The sequence below is a fragment of the Enhydra lutris genome, unplaced genomic scaffold, assembly GCF_002288905.1.
Source record: "Enhydra lutris kenyoni isolate GAN:26980312 unplaced genomic scaffold, ASM228890v2 scaffoldscaffold18, whole genome shotgun sequence".
Taxonomy (NCBI): Eukaryota; Metazoa; Chordata; class Mammalia; order Carnivora; family Mustelidae; genus Enhydra; species Enhydra lutris.
In genome coordinates, this window is record NW_019154102.1 from 33869304 (window position 1) to 33889002 (window position 19699).

The following is a 19699-nucleotide window of genomic DNA, read 5'->3' on the forward strand; positions in this document are numbered from 1 at the left end:
GAGAGGAGGAAGCAGGCTCCCTCCTCTCTCTCTGCCTGCCTCTCTGCCTATTGTGATCTCTGTCTGTCAAATAAATAAATAAAAATCTTTAAAAAAAAAAAAAAGAGTCTGGGAATTAAAATCTAAAAAAAAAAAAAAAAAAAGTTGATCAGTGGATAGGGACTTGAATACTTTTTTTTTTTTTTTTTTAAACTTCCTTGGGGCACCTTGCTGGCTTAGTTGGTGGAGCATGTGATCCTGGATCTTGGGATTGTGAGTTTGAGCTCCATGTTGGGGGTTGAGATTGCTTAAAAAAAAGTAAAATCTTGAGATTTGTGGGTGTCTCAGTCAGTTGAGTATCTGCCTTTGGATCAGGTCATGATCCCAGGGTTCTGGGATCCAGTCCTGCACCAGGCTTCTTGCTCACGGGGGAGTCTGCTTCTCCCTCTGCCTGCCACTCCTGCTGCTTGTGTGCTCCCCCACCTTTCTGACAAATAAAAAATAAAATCTTAAAAAATAAAAGGTCAGATTTAAAAAAAAAACTTAAAACAAAAGTTCGTCATGTCTACGTCAGTACAGTGTCTGCAGAACTGGACTTTATGTGAAACAGTACAGAGGATGTTTCTATAACATGAACTTTAATCCTGAGCATTTCCTTCTGTCTCCTGAAGGCCATTACAGGCCCAGTTCTAGTAGAAGAGCTTGTCTCCAGGGTTAGGCCCAGGGCCTCTGGATTAATTGGAGTGTTTGACTTCCAGGCTTTGTCTAATGTTCCTCCTCTCCGGAACTACTTCCTGGAAGAAGACAATTATAAGAACATAAAGCGTCCTCCGGGGGATATCATGTTCCTGTTGGTCCAGCGTTTTGGAGAATTGATGAGAAAGCTCTGGAACCCTCGAAATTTCAAGGCACATGTCTCTCCCCATGAGATGCTGCAGGCTGTTGTCCTTTGCAGCAAGAAGACCTTCCAGATCACCAAGCAGGGTAACGAATGAGTCATTTATCTTTTTTTTTTCTTTTCTTTTTTTTTTTTTTTTTTAAGTTTTTATTTATTTATGACCAATCGTGAGAGAGGGAAAACAAGCACGGGGGAGCTGGAGAGGGAGAAGCAGACACCCCGCTGAGTGGGGATCCCAATATGGGGCTCAGCCCCAGTAAGCTGGGATCATGACTTGAGCCAAAGGCAGACACTTAATGACTGAGCCACCCAGGTGCCCCCATTCATCTTTTCTGCTGGTAGGGCAACAAAACTAGTTTGATGAACAAATTTACTTGTGCTTACAGTGAACCTTATACTAACTGGATGAGTGTTTAGTTGATAGTGTGATTGAGTTCCTCACTCCTCTTTCATCAGCCTCCCCTGCTCAGAGTTCTGAAACCTCAGCTAGATAGAAAGGCTGTCTTACTTGGTAAACTAAACCGTATGGTTCCAGGGAAAACTAGGAGGCTGGGAAAGGCACTAATCCTGAAGGGCTTGTCACCTTTGCTTCTCATTTTGTCATGTTGCAGACCAGATATTCTGATGACTTATTCTGACTCTTTTCATCCCTCTGAGTCCCACTCACTAGTTACTGCCATGTGAGTAGAGTGGACACCCTGGAGCTCTTAGCACCTGGATCTCAGACAGTGTCCTTTTGCCTCCTGTCCGTGTATTCACCATGGCTTCCTGCTGCTCTAGTAGGTTTTAGAGCTACGTGGATAAGCAGCCAGGTGTTTTCTTCCAGAAGCTCCCATTCTAGTGGGGAAGATCATTGTGTAAAAAGGCGACTGCAGGGTGTGAGTGCTATGGTAGAGGAAGTGAAGTATGCTCTGGGAGGGAGCGTGGAACAAGGAGCCCCCTCTGAGCACACCGGTGGTCGGCTGGGGTCAGGGCGGAGGAAGAGCTAGCTGAGTTTCAGGCACCATGGAGATTGGTTGGGGCTGGGCACTCCAGGTAGAGAGGTTACTGCCAGCAGCACGGACGTCCCTGGGACAGACAGAAGACTGCCAGTAGCCAGGCGCTTGGGAGTCCAGGGGACGGTGTGAGGGCGGAGGTGGGAGGGACTGGATCATCGGGTTTATGCCACTAGAAGGAGCTTGGGTTATATCCTGACAGCAGTGGGGAGTCGGTGAAGGCTTTTAAGCCAAGATGTGACATCAGACTCAAGTTTTGAAAACACGATTCTAGCTGAGGAGTGATTTAGAGAGGACATTCAATACTGGCTTTTGGTGGATGGTGAGAGGCTTGAAGTGAGCTGATAATCAAATGTCCTGGTTGGGTCAGAGAGACCAGGGAGAAAGTAAAGATTGGAAGATTAAGAGCTTGACCATGAGGAGTGCTAGCATTTAAAGGCCAAATAGAGGAGGATGCGCAGGGGACCAGATGGTATGGCCTGAAAGGAAGGAGGAAAACCAGGAGTGTGGCATCATGCCAACCAGGGCACCGTTTGGGTTAAACTGATTTTCAGCTTTGACATGCTTCACCCTTCCTTCTTTTCCAGGGGATGGAGTTGACTTTCTGTCCTGGTTTCTGAATGCTCTACACTCAGCGCTGGGGGGCACAAAGAAGAAAAAGAAAAGTATGTCATGTTCTTCTATAAAAGAGAGCTCTTTTTTTGTTTGTTTCCTTTTACAGGCACTCCTTAACTGTTGATTTTTTTTGAGTTAGGGTAGTGTTTATGTACACATGAACTAAATTCTATTCCTGAATAGATTCTTCCCAGTTAAAAATCCAGTTAAAAATCCCGTTAAAAATCCAGTGACACGCTTAATACATGGAAATGGATGGAATTGTGCTCTGCAAACCCTGACCCAGTTCCACACTGGGACTGCGCAGCATGTTATCAGCTGCTGGTCTGGTAGTGCAGGAGCTCACTAAGTGTTCGCCTGGCTTCTCAGTTAATTGGTTGAGCAGAGTGAAAGCTAGTTTGTTCCCCTGGGCCTATACTTGGGGAATTGAGGCTGGGTCCATACAGGTTCTCAGTTTCAAGTCCTGTGTCCCTTAACATCCATGTCTGCATATCAGTTGTTGGTTTCCTCGAATGCCAGAAAAAACTCTCAGCTTAGAGACTGCTGAGCTAGATGAATGATTTTGGAGACCGAATGCAGTTTTTTTCTTGTCCTTTTTCTCCGTTCTGCTGGTGTTGGTGTTTAATCCTGTGGAATTGTGGGCTGGTGCTGCCCTCCACCAGATGTCTTCAACCTGTGCACAGCCTCTGAGTTCTGTAACTCATGTCCTCTCAGGATTCTAGACCCCTGTTGTGCTTTCTCTCTTTCCTTTGGTTCTCTTTGGCTCCGTCCCTTAATCTGCTTTTTTCTTTCATGTCTAGCGCAAAGTGGACTCTCTCTTCCTTTGCACACAGCATATGGTTATGGGAAATTCTTTGGACTTGTCTTGTTTCTGAATTCTTTGTGATTCATAAGTCTCTAGGCTTTATAAATCATTCATTCATTTCAGGCACACTTAATTTTTCTCTTATGGTCCAGGCCCTGTGCTGGAGGGTCAAAGGGCATCTTCTGGAGAAGACAGACATAAAATAATTATTTACACAAGTAATAATGAAGATACTGTGGCAGTATATGTTATAAAGGTATTTCTGTGTTTAGTGAGACCTTTGGGTCTTACGCTGGAAGATGCTGATTTATTTCAGAAATTTAGAAGTTTGGACTGTATTTTGGAAACACTTTTCCAACCTGACAGAATTTACATTTTGATCTCTGTTTGTACAGCTATTGTGACTGATGTTTTCCAGGGGTCCATGAGGATCTTCACTAAAAAGCTTCCTCATCCTGATCTGGTGAGTGGGTCGAACCCGACTCTTGGACAGAGAGAGGCTTAGAGATCTATCAAGGCCTCTGCCCCAGGATGAGGTGCTATGAAGCACTGGCCAAGGGACAGTTCCTTAGGCTCCTGTCATGCCAGTGTGCGAAGTGTGGGAGTTACAGGAGGGTGTAGTCCGCTGGTTACGTGGCCTGGCCACGGGGTGGTGCTGGCCTGATTTTTCAGAAAGCTCAGGTGAGCTTTCTAGGTCATCTGAAAATGTTTTAAATAGTCTGGTATTTAAGTAAATCTCTCTGAAAATGGAAGCCCATCAGTTTTTGCATTACCCTGACCAGGTGATGCTGCTGCCCATAAAATGCCCAGTCTCTTGGGCCCCCTCTTCATTCAGTTCAAAACAAAATGAAGTAAATATTACAAAAACATGGTTTCTTTCCGTGTGTGCGTGCGTGCATGTGTGCGTGTGAGTGTGTGTGTGGTAGTCTCTGTACTGCTCACAGTCCTTCCCTCCTTTCTCCTCTCCCTCATCTCTAGCCAGCAGAAGAAAAAGAGCAGCTGCTGCATAATGACGAGTACCAGGAGACAATGGTGGAGTCCACCTTCATGTACCTGACGCTGGATCTCCCTACTGCTCCCCTCTACAAGGATGAGAAGGAGCAGCTCATCATCCCTCAGGTGCCGCTTTTCAATATCCTGGCCAAGTTCAACGGCATCACGGAGAAGGTAGCCCATTTGCACAGCTCCCCGGCTGATGCTTCTTTCTCTCTTGACTTTCTCAGTTTCTTTTTATACTTCGAAGTCATCACATGTGTGGAATGCATTTACCATAGAGCATATTGTCTGTCGTGAGCCTCCCAGACTCTATGGTTGCTTCTAGCTGGTTACCCCAACTCTTAACTTGATTTGCTCTGCCCTCTCTTGTACTTCTCTGTGCTCCTTTAAACCATCTGCCTCTGGGTAGGTTGGAGAAAGGAGGGGGTATTTAGGACAGTAGAAACTCAGAAAAGTAGGAAAAACTCCCATCTTTTAAAAAATGTAGTGTCAGGGAGTGCCTGGGGGGCTCAGTGGGTTAAGCCTCTGCCTTCAGCTCAAGCCAAGATCTCAGGGTCCTGGGATCGAGCCCCACATTGGGCTCTCTGCTCAGTAGGGAGCCTGCTTCACCCTTTCCCTCTGCCTGCCTCTCTGCCTACTTTTGATCTCTCTCTCTGTCAAATAAATAAAATCTTTTAAAAAAATGGAGTGTCAGTATTAAAGTGGAAAAAATAGAGCTAAAATATAAATAAAACAATCATTTGTTCTTACTATCACATTACTTTTTTTAAAATTTTTAATTAATTAATTATTTTTCTAAGATTTTATTTATTTATTTGATAGAGATCACAAGTAGGCAGAGGGGCAGGCAGAGAGACAGTGGGGGTGGGGTGGGGAAGCAGGCTCCCTGCTGAGCAGAGAGCCTGATGTGGGGCTTGATCCCAGGACCCTGGGATCACGACCTGAGCCAAAGACAGAGGCTTTAACCCGCTGAGCCACCCAGGTGCCCCTCACATTACTTTTCTTTTTTAAGATTGACTTATTTATTTGAGAGAGAGAGAGAGCGCACATGCGCACATGTATGTGCGGGCCTGCAAGCTGGGTGAGGGGTGGGGAGGAGCAGAGGGAACAGTGGTTCCTGGAGACAGTAAGTCTTGTTGAGAACTGTACATGACTCTTTTTTTTTTTTAACATTATATTTATTTATTAGAGCATGAGCAGGTTGGGGGAGTGGCAGAGGGAGAGGGAGAAGCAGACTGCTCTCTTAGTGTGGACCCAGTGCAGGGCTCAATCCTAGGACCCTGAGATTATGACCTGAGCCAAAATCAAGACCCGGTCACTTAACTGACTGACCACCCAGGCGCCCCTGTAATATTACTTCTTATGAAGTTAAAAGTGTCTTTTTATCTACTGAATTAACTGTTTCTTGGTTTAATTCCTTTCTTCATGCTAGACAAATTTTAATCCTTTTGGTTTTTTACTGGGAGAATTTTTTTTAATTTAATGTCTCCTTCCAAACCCTTTCTGCCTTTTCATTAGCTAAGAGTCTTTTGTTTTCAAATACTAAATACCAACGAAAAGCTCATTAAAAGAGAAACTTTATTGGTAGGCATCCCCTTAGGATCTTAGGGAGACTTGAACTGAGCAGGACTTGGGAAGGACAGAATGAGAGCGAGGGGCTTGTCAGAAGTGGCGGCCTGTTGATTATCTCTTGTACAGACTGCTGTTACCTTATCTCCAAGGCCCAGCGTCTGCCACGCTGCTCTAGGTTCCCGAAGGGAGTCGAAAGGCCCTCTTGAATCAGGTTTCCTTTCTGTTCAGGGACCCAGTGAACAGGGTCTTTTCCTTGAAAAGGCTGAATTGTGAACTAGGCAGCAACTCCAGCACTCTAAAACATGCTTTCCCTGACTTCCATCACTGTTTCCGTCCAATGTCCAAGTCCATTGTCAGGTACTGTAAGCAAGCTTATTATGCACAAGCCCTGGATATCCATGGACAGTGGCAGCTGCCTGTCTCTCTCTCTCACTCACACACACGTGTGTGCACACACATGCACAAAGATTGGTAACAGTGATACCTAAGATGTCTAATCTATTTAGACTTGTTTCATTTTAGGGAGGTGAAAGAGAGACCTTAGGGTTTGTGTAGCTCATTTCTTTATTTTATGGTTTAAAGTGACAGAGCTGAGAATTTAATCTCTGATTTTTCTTTTTTTTTTTTTAAATCTCTGATTTTTCATCTGGCTCTTTCAGTCATGCCATTCTTGGTCCCTGTTATCTCTTTGTTCAAACTTAAGTAATATTAAGATTCCCTTGAGTCATCAGTATTGATTTGCATTTATTTTTACTGTAATAATACTTGAATTAGTATAAATATAAACTTTGGTATAAGCTCATTATACCTATAGCTTTTAAGCAAGTATGAAATTATAACACATTTCTAAGTTATGCAAGCAAAACTTTAAAACCAATGAAGTTGATCAGCAGTGCTGTTACAATGTGATGTGTAGTTAAATTGTTCCTTGCTGTCTGATTGTGGTACTGCTGTCCATGGTGAAATTCTTCCCCTACGTTTTCTGGAGCTTCTGAGGAAACTTTGTATGTTAGGCTGTGATATCATTTATTCATTAAATCCTTCCGTAGTCTGAGATGATTAAAATGAATGCTTCTTGTGTCCCTTTGTTTACAGATTCAGATTTAGGCAATGAAATTTCTTAGCGTTTACCTGATTAAAAACATTTTCAGGGGGAGGCCGAGGTGGAGGGAGGGTGTCTGGCTGGTTCAGTCAGGGGAACATGTAACTCTTGATCTCGGGGTTGTGAGTGTGAGCCCCACGTTTGGTGTAGAGCTTACTTAAAAACCGTTAGGGGCATCTGTGTGGCTCAGTCGGTTAAGCATCTGCTTTCTGCTCAGGTTGTGATCTCAGGGTCCTGGGATTGAGCCCTGAGTTGGGCTCCCTGCTCAGTGCGGAGTCCGCTTTTCTCTCTGACACCCCCCGCCCCGCTCATGCTCTTGCTCACTCTTTCATGCTCTCTCTCAAATGAATAAATTAAAAAAAAAAATAAATAAAACCTTAAGGAAATTTTTTTTTGCTTTCAGTACAGTATGTTATTTCAGCCACACTAATGTTACTTGATCCAACAAAAAGATACTTTTTCCAGTAGTGCTTATACCTATAGGTGATCAAAAATTTACCAGAAAGGTGTGCCTATGATGTGTGCAGTAGAGATGGAAAGCTTCTATTTCCAGCGTTCTCAGGTTTCTCATCATGTGACAGGGGAACTTGATTTAAAAAAAGATAATAACCACTTTATTGTGATAAAACTCACATACCATACAGTGAGCCATTTAAAGTTTATAACTGGATGGTTTTTACTCTGTCCACAGAGTCAGTTTTAGAACACTTTCATCATTCGTGTTTTCATCGCCCTTTAGTTACCTTCTCAGCCCCATCTCCCCCAGCTGTAGGCAGCTTCTAATCTACTTTCTGTCTTTCAGGATTTGCCTATTCTGGACGTTTCATCTAAGTGGAAGCTTGTAATGTGTAGTCTTCTGTGATTTGCTTCTTTCACTTAGTGTAATGTTTCCAGCGTTCATTCGTGTTGTAGCATGTGTCACTCCTTCATTCCTTTTTGTGGACGAATAATACCCCATTGTGTGGTCACACCATATTTTGTTTATCCAGTCATCAGTTGATGGACATTTGGGATTGTTGCTGCCTTTTGGCTTCTGTGAATCATGCTGCCATAGATAGTAATCTACAGGCTGTTGTGTGAACGCGTTTTCATTTCTCTTGGGTGGTAATTATGAAGCGGAATTGCTGAACTGTGGTCACTCTTCCGTTTAGCCAAGTGAGGAGCTGCCGGGCTGTTTTCCGAGGCGGCTGTACCGTGTTGTGTCTCCATCAGCAGTGTATGTGTGTTCCACTTTGTCTGCGTCTTCACCGACACTCAGTACTGTTTGTGTTCTGGGTGAGAGGCATCCTAATCTGTGTGCCGTAGTAGCATAGTGTGGTTTTGAGCTGTATTTCCCTGGTGATTAATGCTGTTAAGTATCTTTTCATGTGCTTGTTGGACCTTTGGAGAACTGTTCAGGTCCTTTGGATATATTTTAACTGGGTTATCTTTTTATTATTGAGTTGTAGGAGTGCTTTATATAATCTAGATTCCAGTCCTTTATCAGATATCTGATTTTGCAAACATTTTCTCCTCTTCTATAGACTGCGTCTTCACTCTCTTGATGGTATCGTTTGAAGCACAGAAGTTTTAAGTTTGGTGAATTACTGTCTAGGTGTTCTTTTGAAGTGTGTGCTTTTGTTTTCATATGTAAGAATCCATTGTGAAATCCCAGGTCGTGACAATTTACCCTTATGTTTTCTTCTAAGACTTCTTTAGTTTTATCTCTTACATCTGCTGGGGCACCCTCAGTAGTGCAGGGTCCCTCACTGCTTCAGAAGTACTCATTCTGGGGCGCCTGGGTGGTTCAGTGAGTTAAGCCTCTGCTTCCGGCTCAGGTCATGGTCTCAGGGTCCTGGGATCGAGTCCCATATCGGGCTCTCTGCTCAGCAGGGAGCCTGCTTCCCCCTATCTCTGCCTGTCTCTCTGCCTACTTGTGATCTCTCTCTGTCAAATAAATAAATAAAATCTTAAAAAAAAAAAAAAAGAATTACTTGTTCTGTGGGTGTGTACCTCTCGTGGTCAGGAGGGCCTTCCCTATTTTGAATTCAGTGAGACTTTTGTGGTTTTATTTTAATTTAATTTTTGTAAAGATTTTCTTTATATATTTGAGAGAGAGATAGAGTGACAAAGAACATGCGTTGGGGAAGGGACAGAGGGGGAGGGAGAAGCAGAGTCGACCCAGAGCAGGGAGCCCGATGTTGGGGAGCATGACCTCAGCTGAAGGCAGACACTTAGCCAACTGGGCCACCCGGGCACCCCAAGAGTTTCGTGGTTTTAATTCTGCAGTTTTTAACAAACCTCTTTTTCATCTGACATTTTTGTTTTCCCTATAGAAACAGATACCCACATTGCTGTAGGTGGAGTTCAGCAGTGTGCTCACATGCTGGCATAAACACGGCTTGCAGGTTGTCTTTTAGGCAGTGTTAATGGCTGTCCCTAAGCCTTCACATTGCTTCTGGGATCAGGTGTCTTCTGAATTTTTTTTTTTTTAAGATTATTTATTTATTTGAGAGAGGGAGAGTGAGAGCAAGAGAGAGTACAGGAGCAGCAGGGAATGGCAGAGGGGGAGGCAGACTCCCTGCTGAGCTGGAAGCCCGAGAGGGGATCAGTCACGGGACCCCAGGACCATGACCCAAGCTAAAGGCAGACGCTTAACCATCTGAACCACTCAGGTGCCCCGTCTTCTGAATTCTTAAGTGCAAGGCCGAATTATATTTAAAAATCCAACCAAAACAAAACTCACGCCCCTACCTCAATATTCCAGCACTAATTTGATAATTTCCTTCTCACTTTGTCTAGGAATATAAGACCTACAAGGAGAACTTTCTCAAACGCTTCCAGCTTACCAAGCTGCCTCCGTATCTCATCTTTTGTATTAAGAGATTCACTAAAAACAATTTCTTTGTGGAGAAGAATCCAACTATTGTCAACTTCCCCATTACGTGAGTATTAACCTGCTTCACTTCATCTTAGGAGGAGTGAGCCTGAATCTCTTTTCATATTTTTGTATTGTTAATCATTTGGGACTGTCTTAGAGGTTGCTGGGAGCAGAGCCTACCTACACTATGTAAGTTAAGGGTTGTTGGAAGGATACAAATATGTCAGGGACTTCAAAGTTAGATGTTTACCTCGAGGCAGTCCTTTTACCTTCTCTCCTGTTGCTTGCTGGGCAGTGTAGTCTTTCACTGTAGGAAAAACAGTTGATGGAAGTTGGGCAGGATAGGTGGGATTCTGCCTGGCTTCAAAGGTGATCCCGAGCAGTTAGGGTCTTTTTGTCTGTTTGCCGGTCTTTGCATCTGTAGTTAGGCACAGACAATGGGGAGGTTCCACATTTGTCTTACCATCTTTGTCTTGCCTGTTGGTGAGAAAGATAAATTTTGATATATGGCCTTATTTTTAGCTTATCATGCAGTTGTCTTTTTATGAATTTTAATGTAAATTTGGAGGAGTTGTACCAGATGCTTTCATTTATTCAGCTCCTGTTTTTGGGGGTAGACAGTTGGTTTTCAGTTCTTAGGAGACATGGTTTTTCATGCTCTGAAGAAGATGTCTCTGAGAACATGGAGAAACCTGATGATAGGACTGGCAGGAGGAGTGATGGTCTCTTTGCTGGCGTTTAGGTGAGAGTGGAGCCCCAAGGCAGCTTCTTGTCGAGAAGGATTTGGGTGGATCTATGATGGGATTAACTTGATATTTAGCTCAGTAAGATTTTTTGTTTTTTTGTTTTTTCCCCCAAACCCTCACAGAGTAGTTTGGAAGCTGTAATGTGTAAATGCTCATCCCCTCCATCCCCTCTCTCTCCATCCCTCTCTATTTCTCAGTTGCCCAAACCACACCAGCACTGCCAATTTTCTCCTTTGAATGTTTCCAGTTCTTAATTCTGGGTAGTGTTGAAGAGGGTAGTATCTGAAAGTAAAGAGGCCTGAGAGCTGTGCTATTCTAGCTTTGGGCAGGTTGTTGGCATATCTTCTGGAGTTATTCTGACATGGATAAAATGAGAGGCTTGGACTAATGAACCCTCGGGGTCCTTCCAAGATTAACATTTTATTTTTCCTGTTACCATGATCATCAGGAATCTGAGAACAGTTGAGGGGGTGAGGAGAGGACACCTTTGTAGTTAGCATTACAGGAGAATCTCTTCCTTGCTTTTCCCACACTTTGCTTCCTGTTCTTCACTAGCATCTTGTCTGTGGAACAGAGTGAAATTAGGGGACATGAAAGCCGGCTCTGTGCTACCTTGAGTGAGACCACAGAGAACCTTTCTTTGGAAGTCCATGTAGTGGGGTTCTCTTTCAGAACTGGACTCTTGTGAATTGCCACAGTCACCAGTGTGTTCCTGGGAGGAGGGCGTGCTCTTGACTGGAGGGCAGTTCCGGAGGAAGGAGGACTATGCATCAATGATAGTTCCTGCTCAGTCACCACAGAAATGGCCTCTCTCATTGGTTTCTTTTATGTCGCACCTGGAGTATGTTTATTTGGCTACTTGTTGCATTTAGGCTTGATAACTGACTTCATTAGTTTGTTCTTTGGAAAGCTGACTTTGGAGAAGTTGAGAAAAAGATTAATTCTTAGCTGGTCATCCTTTTAGAGACTAATTCCGGAAACCTGCATTTTAAATGCTTAGTGCACTATAATTACTTTTGGAGTAATATGGTTCTAGATTAGCTAAAGTCGCCACTCTTTTTTTTTTTTTTTTTTAAAGATTTATTTATTTTAGAGAGAGAGTATATAGGCGAGAAAGAGCGATTGAGCAAGCACACGGGTGAGCGGGGGGAAGGAGCAGAGGGGGAGGGAGAGGAAGAGGGAAAGAATCCCAAGCAGATTCCACACTGAGCAAGGAGCCTGATGCGGGGTTCGATCTCATGACCCGTGAGACCATGAGCCAAAACCAAGAGTGAGATGCTCCACCGACTGAGCCACCCAGGCACCCCTGAAGTCTCCACTTTTCCCAAAAAGGAACCTTTTCCTACCTAATTTTTCTTCTGAGAGACTGATCACACTTGCGGTGATTAGGTGCCCTTTGCTCCTCTGGGGGTAGGGTTTCTGGAGCACAGGATTAGAGCTGCACTTCCAGCTAGTTAGGTGTTCTCTGACTTGGACTGTTCTGATTGGGAGAAGAGTGTAGTGGGAGCCTTTGGCTGTTTTCTAAAACAAAATGATTTAACATGTATTCATTCCCTTTTATCACTAAACGGTTTTGGTTTAGTCATGAAAACATGAGTATTAATACTCCTGAAGAATCTCTAGGACTTGTTTGGATAAACAAGTCCGGACAGCTGTTGTTAAAGCAGAGGAGAGGCAGCTGGAGAAGACCACTCTTAGCAGCCAGCAGGCCTTCTGGCTCTCTGGAACTCACATGGATTTCCTTCAATTACTATCCAGATTATTTTTAACCCACTGAGCCACCCAGGTGCCCCTACTACCCAGATTATCTTTTTTAATTTTTTTTTTTTTTAATTTATTTGACAGACAGAGATCACAAGTAGGCAGAGAGACAGACAGAGAGAGGAGGGGAAGCAGGCTCCCCGCTGAGTAGAGAGCCCGATGCGGGGCTTGATCCCAGGACCCTGGGATCATGACCCGAGCCGAAGGCAGAGGCTTTAACCCACTGAGCCACCCAGGTGCCCCTATCCAGATTATCTTTAACAATAAATGTTGCCTTGCAGTCTATATGCTACTCTGTTAAGCTGCAGAAATAAATAGCTATCACTAACACGCAGAAATCTCCCTGATGTAATTGGAACAAAGTTACATGTTCGTTTATTACTACATGGTTTACATAGAAGAGTTTTTGTATTTTTGGACAGGCAATGTATTCACAGTCTATAATTCAGAGGGAGATATCCATCTGAAAGTGGCCATGGCCGTGACTGCTGTTAGCATTTCTTGTGAATCCTTCATGGATGACATTATTGGAGTTCATGTCTTGAGTGGTAGTACGTGAGACGGCATGTCCGTTCTAGAGAGATTAGAAATATGATACACTCTCTTATGCATGTTCACGGTCACTCTGTTTCTGTTGTATAGTTTTAACTACAGGAAATTTCATCACAATTGTCTTTGTCCCATTTTCATAGTTGACATTTACTATAGCACTTGGTTTTGCAGTAACTGGTATATACATTTATGCTTCAACTGATGGTTAGAATCCAACACATAAAACAGGAAAGGAGATTTATTCCAGATTCAAGAGTGCTTCTCTGTATTTGAAAGGGAATGTTAAGGTATTCAAAATAAAATAGATATTTTGTAGTCCCAGTTGCAGGAACGTAGTCAGTAGTTTCTTTTGGCAACCAGAACTGAAAAATTGGGAAGCTATAGAGTAGCCAGGGTGGGTCATCTAAAGAAGAGAAAGTGGGGCTGCCAAAAGAGGGGGAAAAACAAAATCAGTGTCAGAAACAGAAAAGAGGTCACGCAGGTCCCTTGGATCTTGCTGCTTCTCCAGGGCCTGGTTCTAGCTGCTTTTCTTCTTTACCTTGAGTAAATTCCCCTTCCGTGCTGAAGCTACTCGTTTGCCCATTTTGCCATGTTGAAATTGTGAAAATGATTGTATGCAGTGGTAACTCAGAATCGTGCCATCAGACCTTCCATAGCCAGAGGCTAGGGACCCAGCATCGAATGAACACTGGTATTCCGAGATATCTCGGTATTCCGAGAGAGGGCAGTGTGTTAGTCATGTCTCTCTTAATCCTCACCATCTTAGAGGAGATGATGACACTCTTTTCATATCCTCAAAGAGCCTTAGGCTTTGTAACCTGCTCAGATTGCCATGTATCTCTGAAGCGGCAGAAGCTCTCATTCCAGTTCTAATCTGAATGACGTGAGGCCCTGCATCTTTGATGGCCAGACCTCCTTTTTTAGTGTGCTTTCCCCGTAGAGCCAGTCTTTCTAGTTTGTCTCATGCTTGTGGTAAATGATGTGAATTTCCACCAGCCTGGGCTTCTAAGGCTCTGCAGGCCTACCTAGATCTGGGTTCCTAAAATAGGGTTCAGTAGCTCTGTGGTCCATTGATGTAGGACTGTTTCCCTGACCTCCATAGCCTTTGTCTGATCTTGTGGCTTTATTGTCATCATCACTAGAAATGTGGATCTGAGAGAGTACCTGTCTGAGGAAGTACAAGCAGTGCACAAGAATACCACGTACGACCTCATTGCCAACATTGTCCATGACGGCAAGCCCTCGGAGGGCTCCTACCGGATCCATGTGCTTCATCACGTGAGTGGCAGAAATGGTGCTTGTGCCTTTGGCATTTCAGTGGCAGCTCTCTTCAGTTTGCCTGGTCTTGGCCTTGACTTTGCTGTTCTTCAAGTAATAGGGCTGTCAGTCGTCAGTGGTTAGTTTCAGGCAGTGGTTCTCAATTTTGGCCGCACGTTGTACTCACCTGGGGAGATTTTTAAATCCTGACACCTGGGCCATTCCAGGCCAGTTAGGGTAGAACAGTGTAATTTGTGCCTGTTGGGTTTCACCTAGAATAGAGGCTGGGGCTGCTGCTAAATATCCTATAGTGCCCAGGCAGCCCCATAATGAAGAATTATCTGGACTTGAGAGATTGCATTAGATTATCTGGAGGTGGGAAGCAGGCAGCATGGTATTAAATTATCCAGGAGATTCCACTGTGCAGCTAAGGTTGAGCACCTCTGTCCCAGACTAGAGCCTTACCACCTGAAGTGGCATTCTCCAGCTAGCAGCATTGACATAGAGGAGAACTTGCTAGGAATGCAGATACTTAGGCCCCACCCAAACCTCCTGAATCAGAATCCGTGTTTTAAACAAGACCCTCCAGTATGTAATTAAAGTTTATGAAGCACTGCTCTAAAGGTTTCTTTTAGCTAAAAACACTTCTGAATTTGTCTCAAGCTAAAAATGGATGAAACATGTACTTAAGTTATATTTGGTATCACACAGATTATTAGCACAGATTGTTTTAATTTGACTAGTCTTCTGGGACTGAGTAATAACTAGCTCTGTTTATCCAGCATTTCACTGTGCGCTAGAAAGTATGCCAACTGCTTAATGTGTGTTCAGCTCACTTGTATCTTTTTTAAGAAAATGTATTTATTTGAGAGATGGGGAGGGGTGCAGAGAGAATCCTAAACAGACTACGTGCTAAGTGCAGAGCCCAACACAGGGCTTGATCTCATCATCGGGAGATCATGACCTGAGCAGAAACCAAGAGTCAGCACCCCACAATCTCTTTAAATCAAATAATGCCAAGCAGAAGCCATGCACCCTCTTAATTTATGACTCTTGCCGAGTGGTGGTCTAATGGCTATTCTGATTTTTCTCACTTTTTGCTGCAGTCCTCTCCTACACCTTTTGGTTTTAGGGAGCACACTAACCCATCCCTTCATACTTTTTGCAGGGGACAGGCAAATGGTATGAATTACAAGACCTGCAGGTGACTGACATCCTTCCCCAGATGATCACGCTTTCAGAGGCTTACATTCAGGTGGGTTAGCCATGAACTTGGTGTGCGCTGAACAGAGAGGGTATGGGGCCAGTGAGAGGAAGGATGTGGGTGAAGGCAGGAAGTGGGATGGAGTTAAACCCTTGGTTAGGCTGGGTACCTGTTGGGATGCTCGGAGGAGTGAGATGGGGCCAGATTATATGGCCCTGAGAGCCCAGGGGTGATTGCTAGAAAAGAGAAGGGCTGGGAAGCGTGGAAGGTTTATGAATGAGCAAGGAGGTTATATGTGTGGCCAGGTTAGTTTTGCAGAGGTTTCAAGGAGGCCCAGAATCATCAGGACCCTAACTAGGAGTTGGCTCTGAAGGTTTCCCCAGCATCCCAGGCCAAGTTAGCGCTCTTTGTGACCTCAGAGTGCTTTTTGCATGCTCGTGGAACAGAGTATCTCTGTTTCTCTTTGTAACTGCACTGGTACCTGGCAAAGAAGGAAGACAGAGACTAAGAAAAACCTATAGCTTTGTTTTGTCTTGTCACACCATAAGTTTACTTACAAACACACTGAGTATGTTGAATTCAAGAATTTGATCCATTTTTCAAAGAGGCAGAATTCTCTTTAAAATGCTCCCTTTGATATCTGCTTAGTGGGTTAAATAAAACATCCTTATTAAGCATTTCGTATCTTACTATAAAAAAAGGTGCAGCAAATCCAAAGTACAGTCATCATAATTAGTAACTGCCACTTGTGTTCCACTGAAAATAGCAGTTGTATCCCTGGGTCCTCTTCACAGGGGCTCCTCTGGGGCACAGAGCTCACGCACCTTGGGCTGCTCTGTCCCAACCAAGGGCTGTTGGAAGTTCTGCAAAAAGCGCAGAGATTCAAGACGGTAGAAGAGGCAGTGCCACACCGTGTCCTGCTCTTTTCATGACCTTGTTCCCTGGTGTCAAAAAGCTATAGCTTCATAAAAATGAATGGAGACACTTCCCATTCTAGAGATAACTCTTTAGTGACTTTGTCTGTGGCCTATGACTTTGTCTATTTGTCTATGTCTAGTCTTAACTAGAAGTTCTTTTTTAGAAAGCTAGTTTGGCATAGAAGGTAAGGAGAGGGGGATGGGTAGAAAGATAAAAATCAAACAAAGGGGTATTTTCTGAAGGAGGATGGGGTTCGTTTCAGGGGACAGCCAAAATATGGATGTGGGGTGAGGGGCTGTCCCTCGCATAGGGTAGAACAGGTACGTGGTAAATGCCTGTGGATTGAGTGCCAGCTCCTACGTGTCTGTTGTATTCCTTTCTTACAGATTTGGAAGAGGCGAGATAATGATGAAACCAACCAGCAGGGGGCTTGAAGGAGGAGTTTTGGGTTTTGCTCCCCAAGGCTTTGGCTGAAGGTGTAATGATACCAAAACTGTAGCTGACCATGGGCCGACTGGCACATTCCCTGAGCTAACCCGTTTTGTGGGTTCAGGTTCACCCCAGGGCATCAGAGGGGCCCACACACCTGGGGTGGCTCTGCACCGTCACCCAGCTGTTCTCTGATCAGTTGATTATAGATTAATGATCCTTTCTCCTTCCTGTCTAGCTCCCCTCTAGCTTCAGCAGGCCAGAGCTCTGGAACAGATGTGTGTAATTTCCTTCTGGGCTTCTGGGAATATCTGAAGGACAAGATAATGTCTTCTCCATATCAGAGCCTCAGGGTTCTAGGAATAAGAACATGAAGCCAGTAATGTCCTTCTTCCATCATAGGTGTTTTTCCTGTGGTTCACTTCATTTCCTGATGTGTATTAGAATGGATTAAATGTTTTCCTGTTTTTAAACCAGCCTCTTATTTTATATCCTTCCCTTGGGCTATTGTCAGCCTGTGGGTGGTGTGTCATTTGGGATGCATTTTGTCTCCAGGTAACAAAATATCTGACTAAAGCAATAAATTCCTGTGCTTAACTAGAAGTGTGGAGGCGGGCGGCTTCAGGCTGAGTGCATCCAAGGCCCTGTGAGGGAAGGAGGAGGGAAGGCAGGCAGGAGGGATCTCAGACTGCAGCACAGTTCTGAGAGTCTCAGGCCAGTGGGGGGCGCAGAGCAAAGCTTGCTGATGAGAAGAATCAAGCAGAAAAGGCTTTCTTCAAGCTCAGCTGTTGATGAGGACCAGCCTGGAGAAAGTGTGGCCTCAGCCCAAGCACTGTGGCAGGGCTGAAAATGTGGGTGATGTAAAGACACAGCTGCTAATGGCAGTCAGTCGCCCACAGCGAGGTCTCTTAAAGGGAGGTAGGAGCCCTGCATGTCTGTGGCTGCCACCCTTGACTTCTGGAAGTCAGAGCTGTCGCTGTTTGCTTTTACCTCTTTAACAGCTTCAGGATGTCCCTTGCTGACTCCTCTTCCTCTCTCTGGCTGTTAAAAGTTGAGATTCCTCAGGACTTAGTGCTAGGCCCGTGTCCTCTGAGGTCAGATCTCTGCCTCCAGAGTAGATGATGTCATCCGCCTGCACCACGTAGCTGGCCGATGCTCACAAGGAATAGTGCCGTACTGGGCACTCACTGTTCATTCCTGCTGTTGGCAGATCAGCTGTTCAGCAGAAGTACTGCTCAGGTCAGGGTATGGGGAAGTCCAGGTTGTTGAGCCCATGTGGAGCCTCTCTACTGCCATGGTGGCTCACGAGCTCACTGGGTAAGCACCGGAGAAAGGCTGTTGGCTGGCATTTCGCAGGTCATGTCACTCGTGTAAACCTCATTATTAAGGGTCTCCTCTGCAGCAGATGCCTTTTGGAGCCATTTAGATGCAAAACAAGTACTTGCATAGTATGTTTATTATGTTACTATAGTAATACATGTAGCATATATACGGTATATAGTATATATAGTGTAGTGTAGTAGATCTATATAGTATATTCAAGGAGTCTGTCCTTACACCTCTTCCCCAGACTTCCTTTTCACCAGTTTTATAATCCTGCTCATTCTGAATCCCTGACCATCCAACTCAGCCGTTGACAACTGCCCATGAATTAGTTGAGGCCTGAACTTCTGGCTGTCTCACTCTCCAAACATAGTAAGCAACCCAGTATACTGTTTGCAGTTAAGCCTGCTAGAGGATTTCCCTTCACCACTCCTTCACTGTCACCCTGAGTGGGGACGAAGTACTGCAGCTGTCCACTTGCAGCCTGGACCAGCATTTTGTACAAATCCGTCTGTACACCAGGCTTGCGTTTCGTCTTCCTTGATCAGCTGGTCTTAAGGAATGCCCGGGGAGGCAATGCAACAGGAGTTGGTCTTAAAGGAAAGTGGGCCACCTGCTCATGTAACTTGTCCTTTTGGCCCTGCCTGAGGTTGGTTTAATAGACTACCCACTTAATGGTAGCTTGCAGCCGCACTTGGCCAACATTAGGGCTTGTTGAGTCAGACCACAGCAGGTTCATGAGTGCAGGAGATGCAGTTTGCATGGTCACCTGTTAGCCTGTGTTTAGGAGCTCAGTCTGCTATGGCCCACTAGCTAGCCAGCAGCTGTTTCTCAGGAGAATAGGTATCTGCAGAAGATGAGGGCATAGACTTGTCCCCAAATCCTGAAATTCTGCACTGTGATTCTCCTGGTGGTTCTTGCCAGAGACTCCATTCAGTGTTCCCATTTGCCAAGGACACTTCAAAATGTCGGCCAGCCTGGATCCTTAGGTGCAAGGAGTAGAGCAGTCTATCTAACTGCTTGAGCTTTGGAAACTTCTTGTCCTGACCTCCCTTTGAAACTAGTAGCTCCACTGCGGTCTCTAGCTGAGTTAAAGTAGCACACCCTAACGTAGTATATGTTATCTCCAAAAGCTAAAAAAGGCTACCATCCACTGTGCCCTTTTTCTTCGGACCTGCCCAGGCAGGTGGGGCAGGTGGTAAGTATTAAGAGGTATAGCAGCTTGACTTTCACAAAGGAGGGGATACTTTGACATACTCTAGACCACGCTGTAGATCCCCAGAAACTTCTAAGGTGGCAGGCCCCTGAATTGTTTCAGGGTTAAATCCCACCCTCTTGTTTGCTTATGTCTTACTAAGACATCTAAAGTACTTGTCACGGGGTGCCTGGGTGGCTGTTGACTGTCTGACTCTTGGTTTGGGTTCCAGGATCGAGCCCCACATCAGGGTCCACACTCAGCAAGGCGTCTGCTGTCCCTCTCCCTCCCACTCTGCTCTTCCCCTCACTCACGCTAGCTCTCCTCTCTCTCTTAAATAAAATCATTTTTTTTTAAGATTTTATTTATTTATTTGACACAGAGAGAGAGATCACAAGTAGGCGGAGAGGCAGGCAGAGAGAGAGGAGGAAGCAGGCTCCCTGCTGAGCAGAGAGCCCGATGCGGGGCTTGATCCCAGGACCCTGAGATCAT

General features: G+C 44.7%; 1 protein-coding gene across 1 annotated transcript in view; it reads left to right on the plus strand.

Moving 5' to 3' along the window:
• Positions 1–17162, plus strand: part of LOC111148161 (ubiquitin specific peptidase 39) — a 27944-nt gene extending 10782 nt beyond the window's left edge. The window contains exons 6-13 of the mRNA XM_022504604.1: positions 738–963; positions 2460–2537; positions 3688–3755; positions 4271–4459; positions 9744–9886; positions 14024–14159; positions 15307–15393; positions 16647–17162. Of these exons, the coding sequence (XP_022360312.1) occupies positions 738–963; positions 2460–2537; positions 3688–3755; positions 4271–4459; positions 9744–9886; positions 14024–14159; positions 15307–15393; positions 16647–16694 (975 nt within the window). The 3' untranslated portion in view covers positions 16695–17162. The remainder of the gene's footprint in view (positions 1–737; positions 964–2459; positions 2538–3687; positions 3756–4270; positions 4460–9743; positions 9887–14023; positions 14160–15306; positions 15394–16646) is intronic.
• The last annotated feature ends 2537 nt before the right edge of the window (positions 17163–19699 follow it).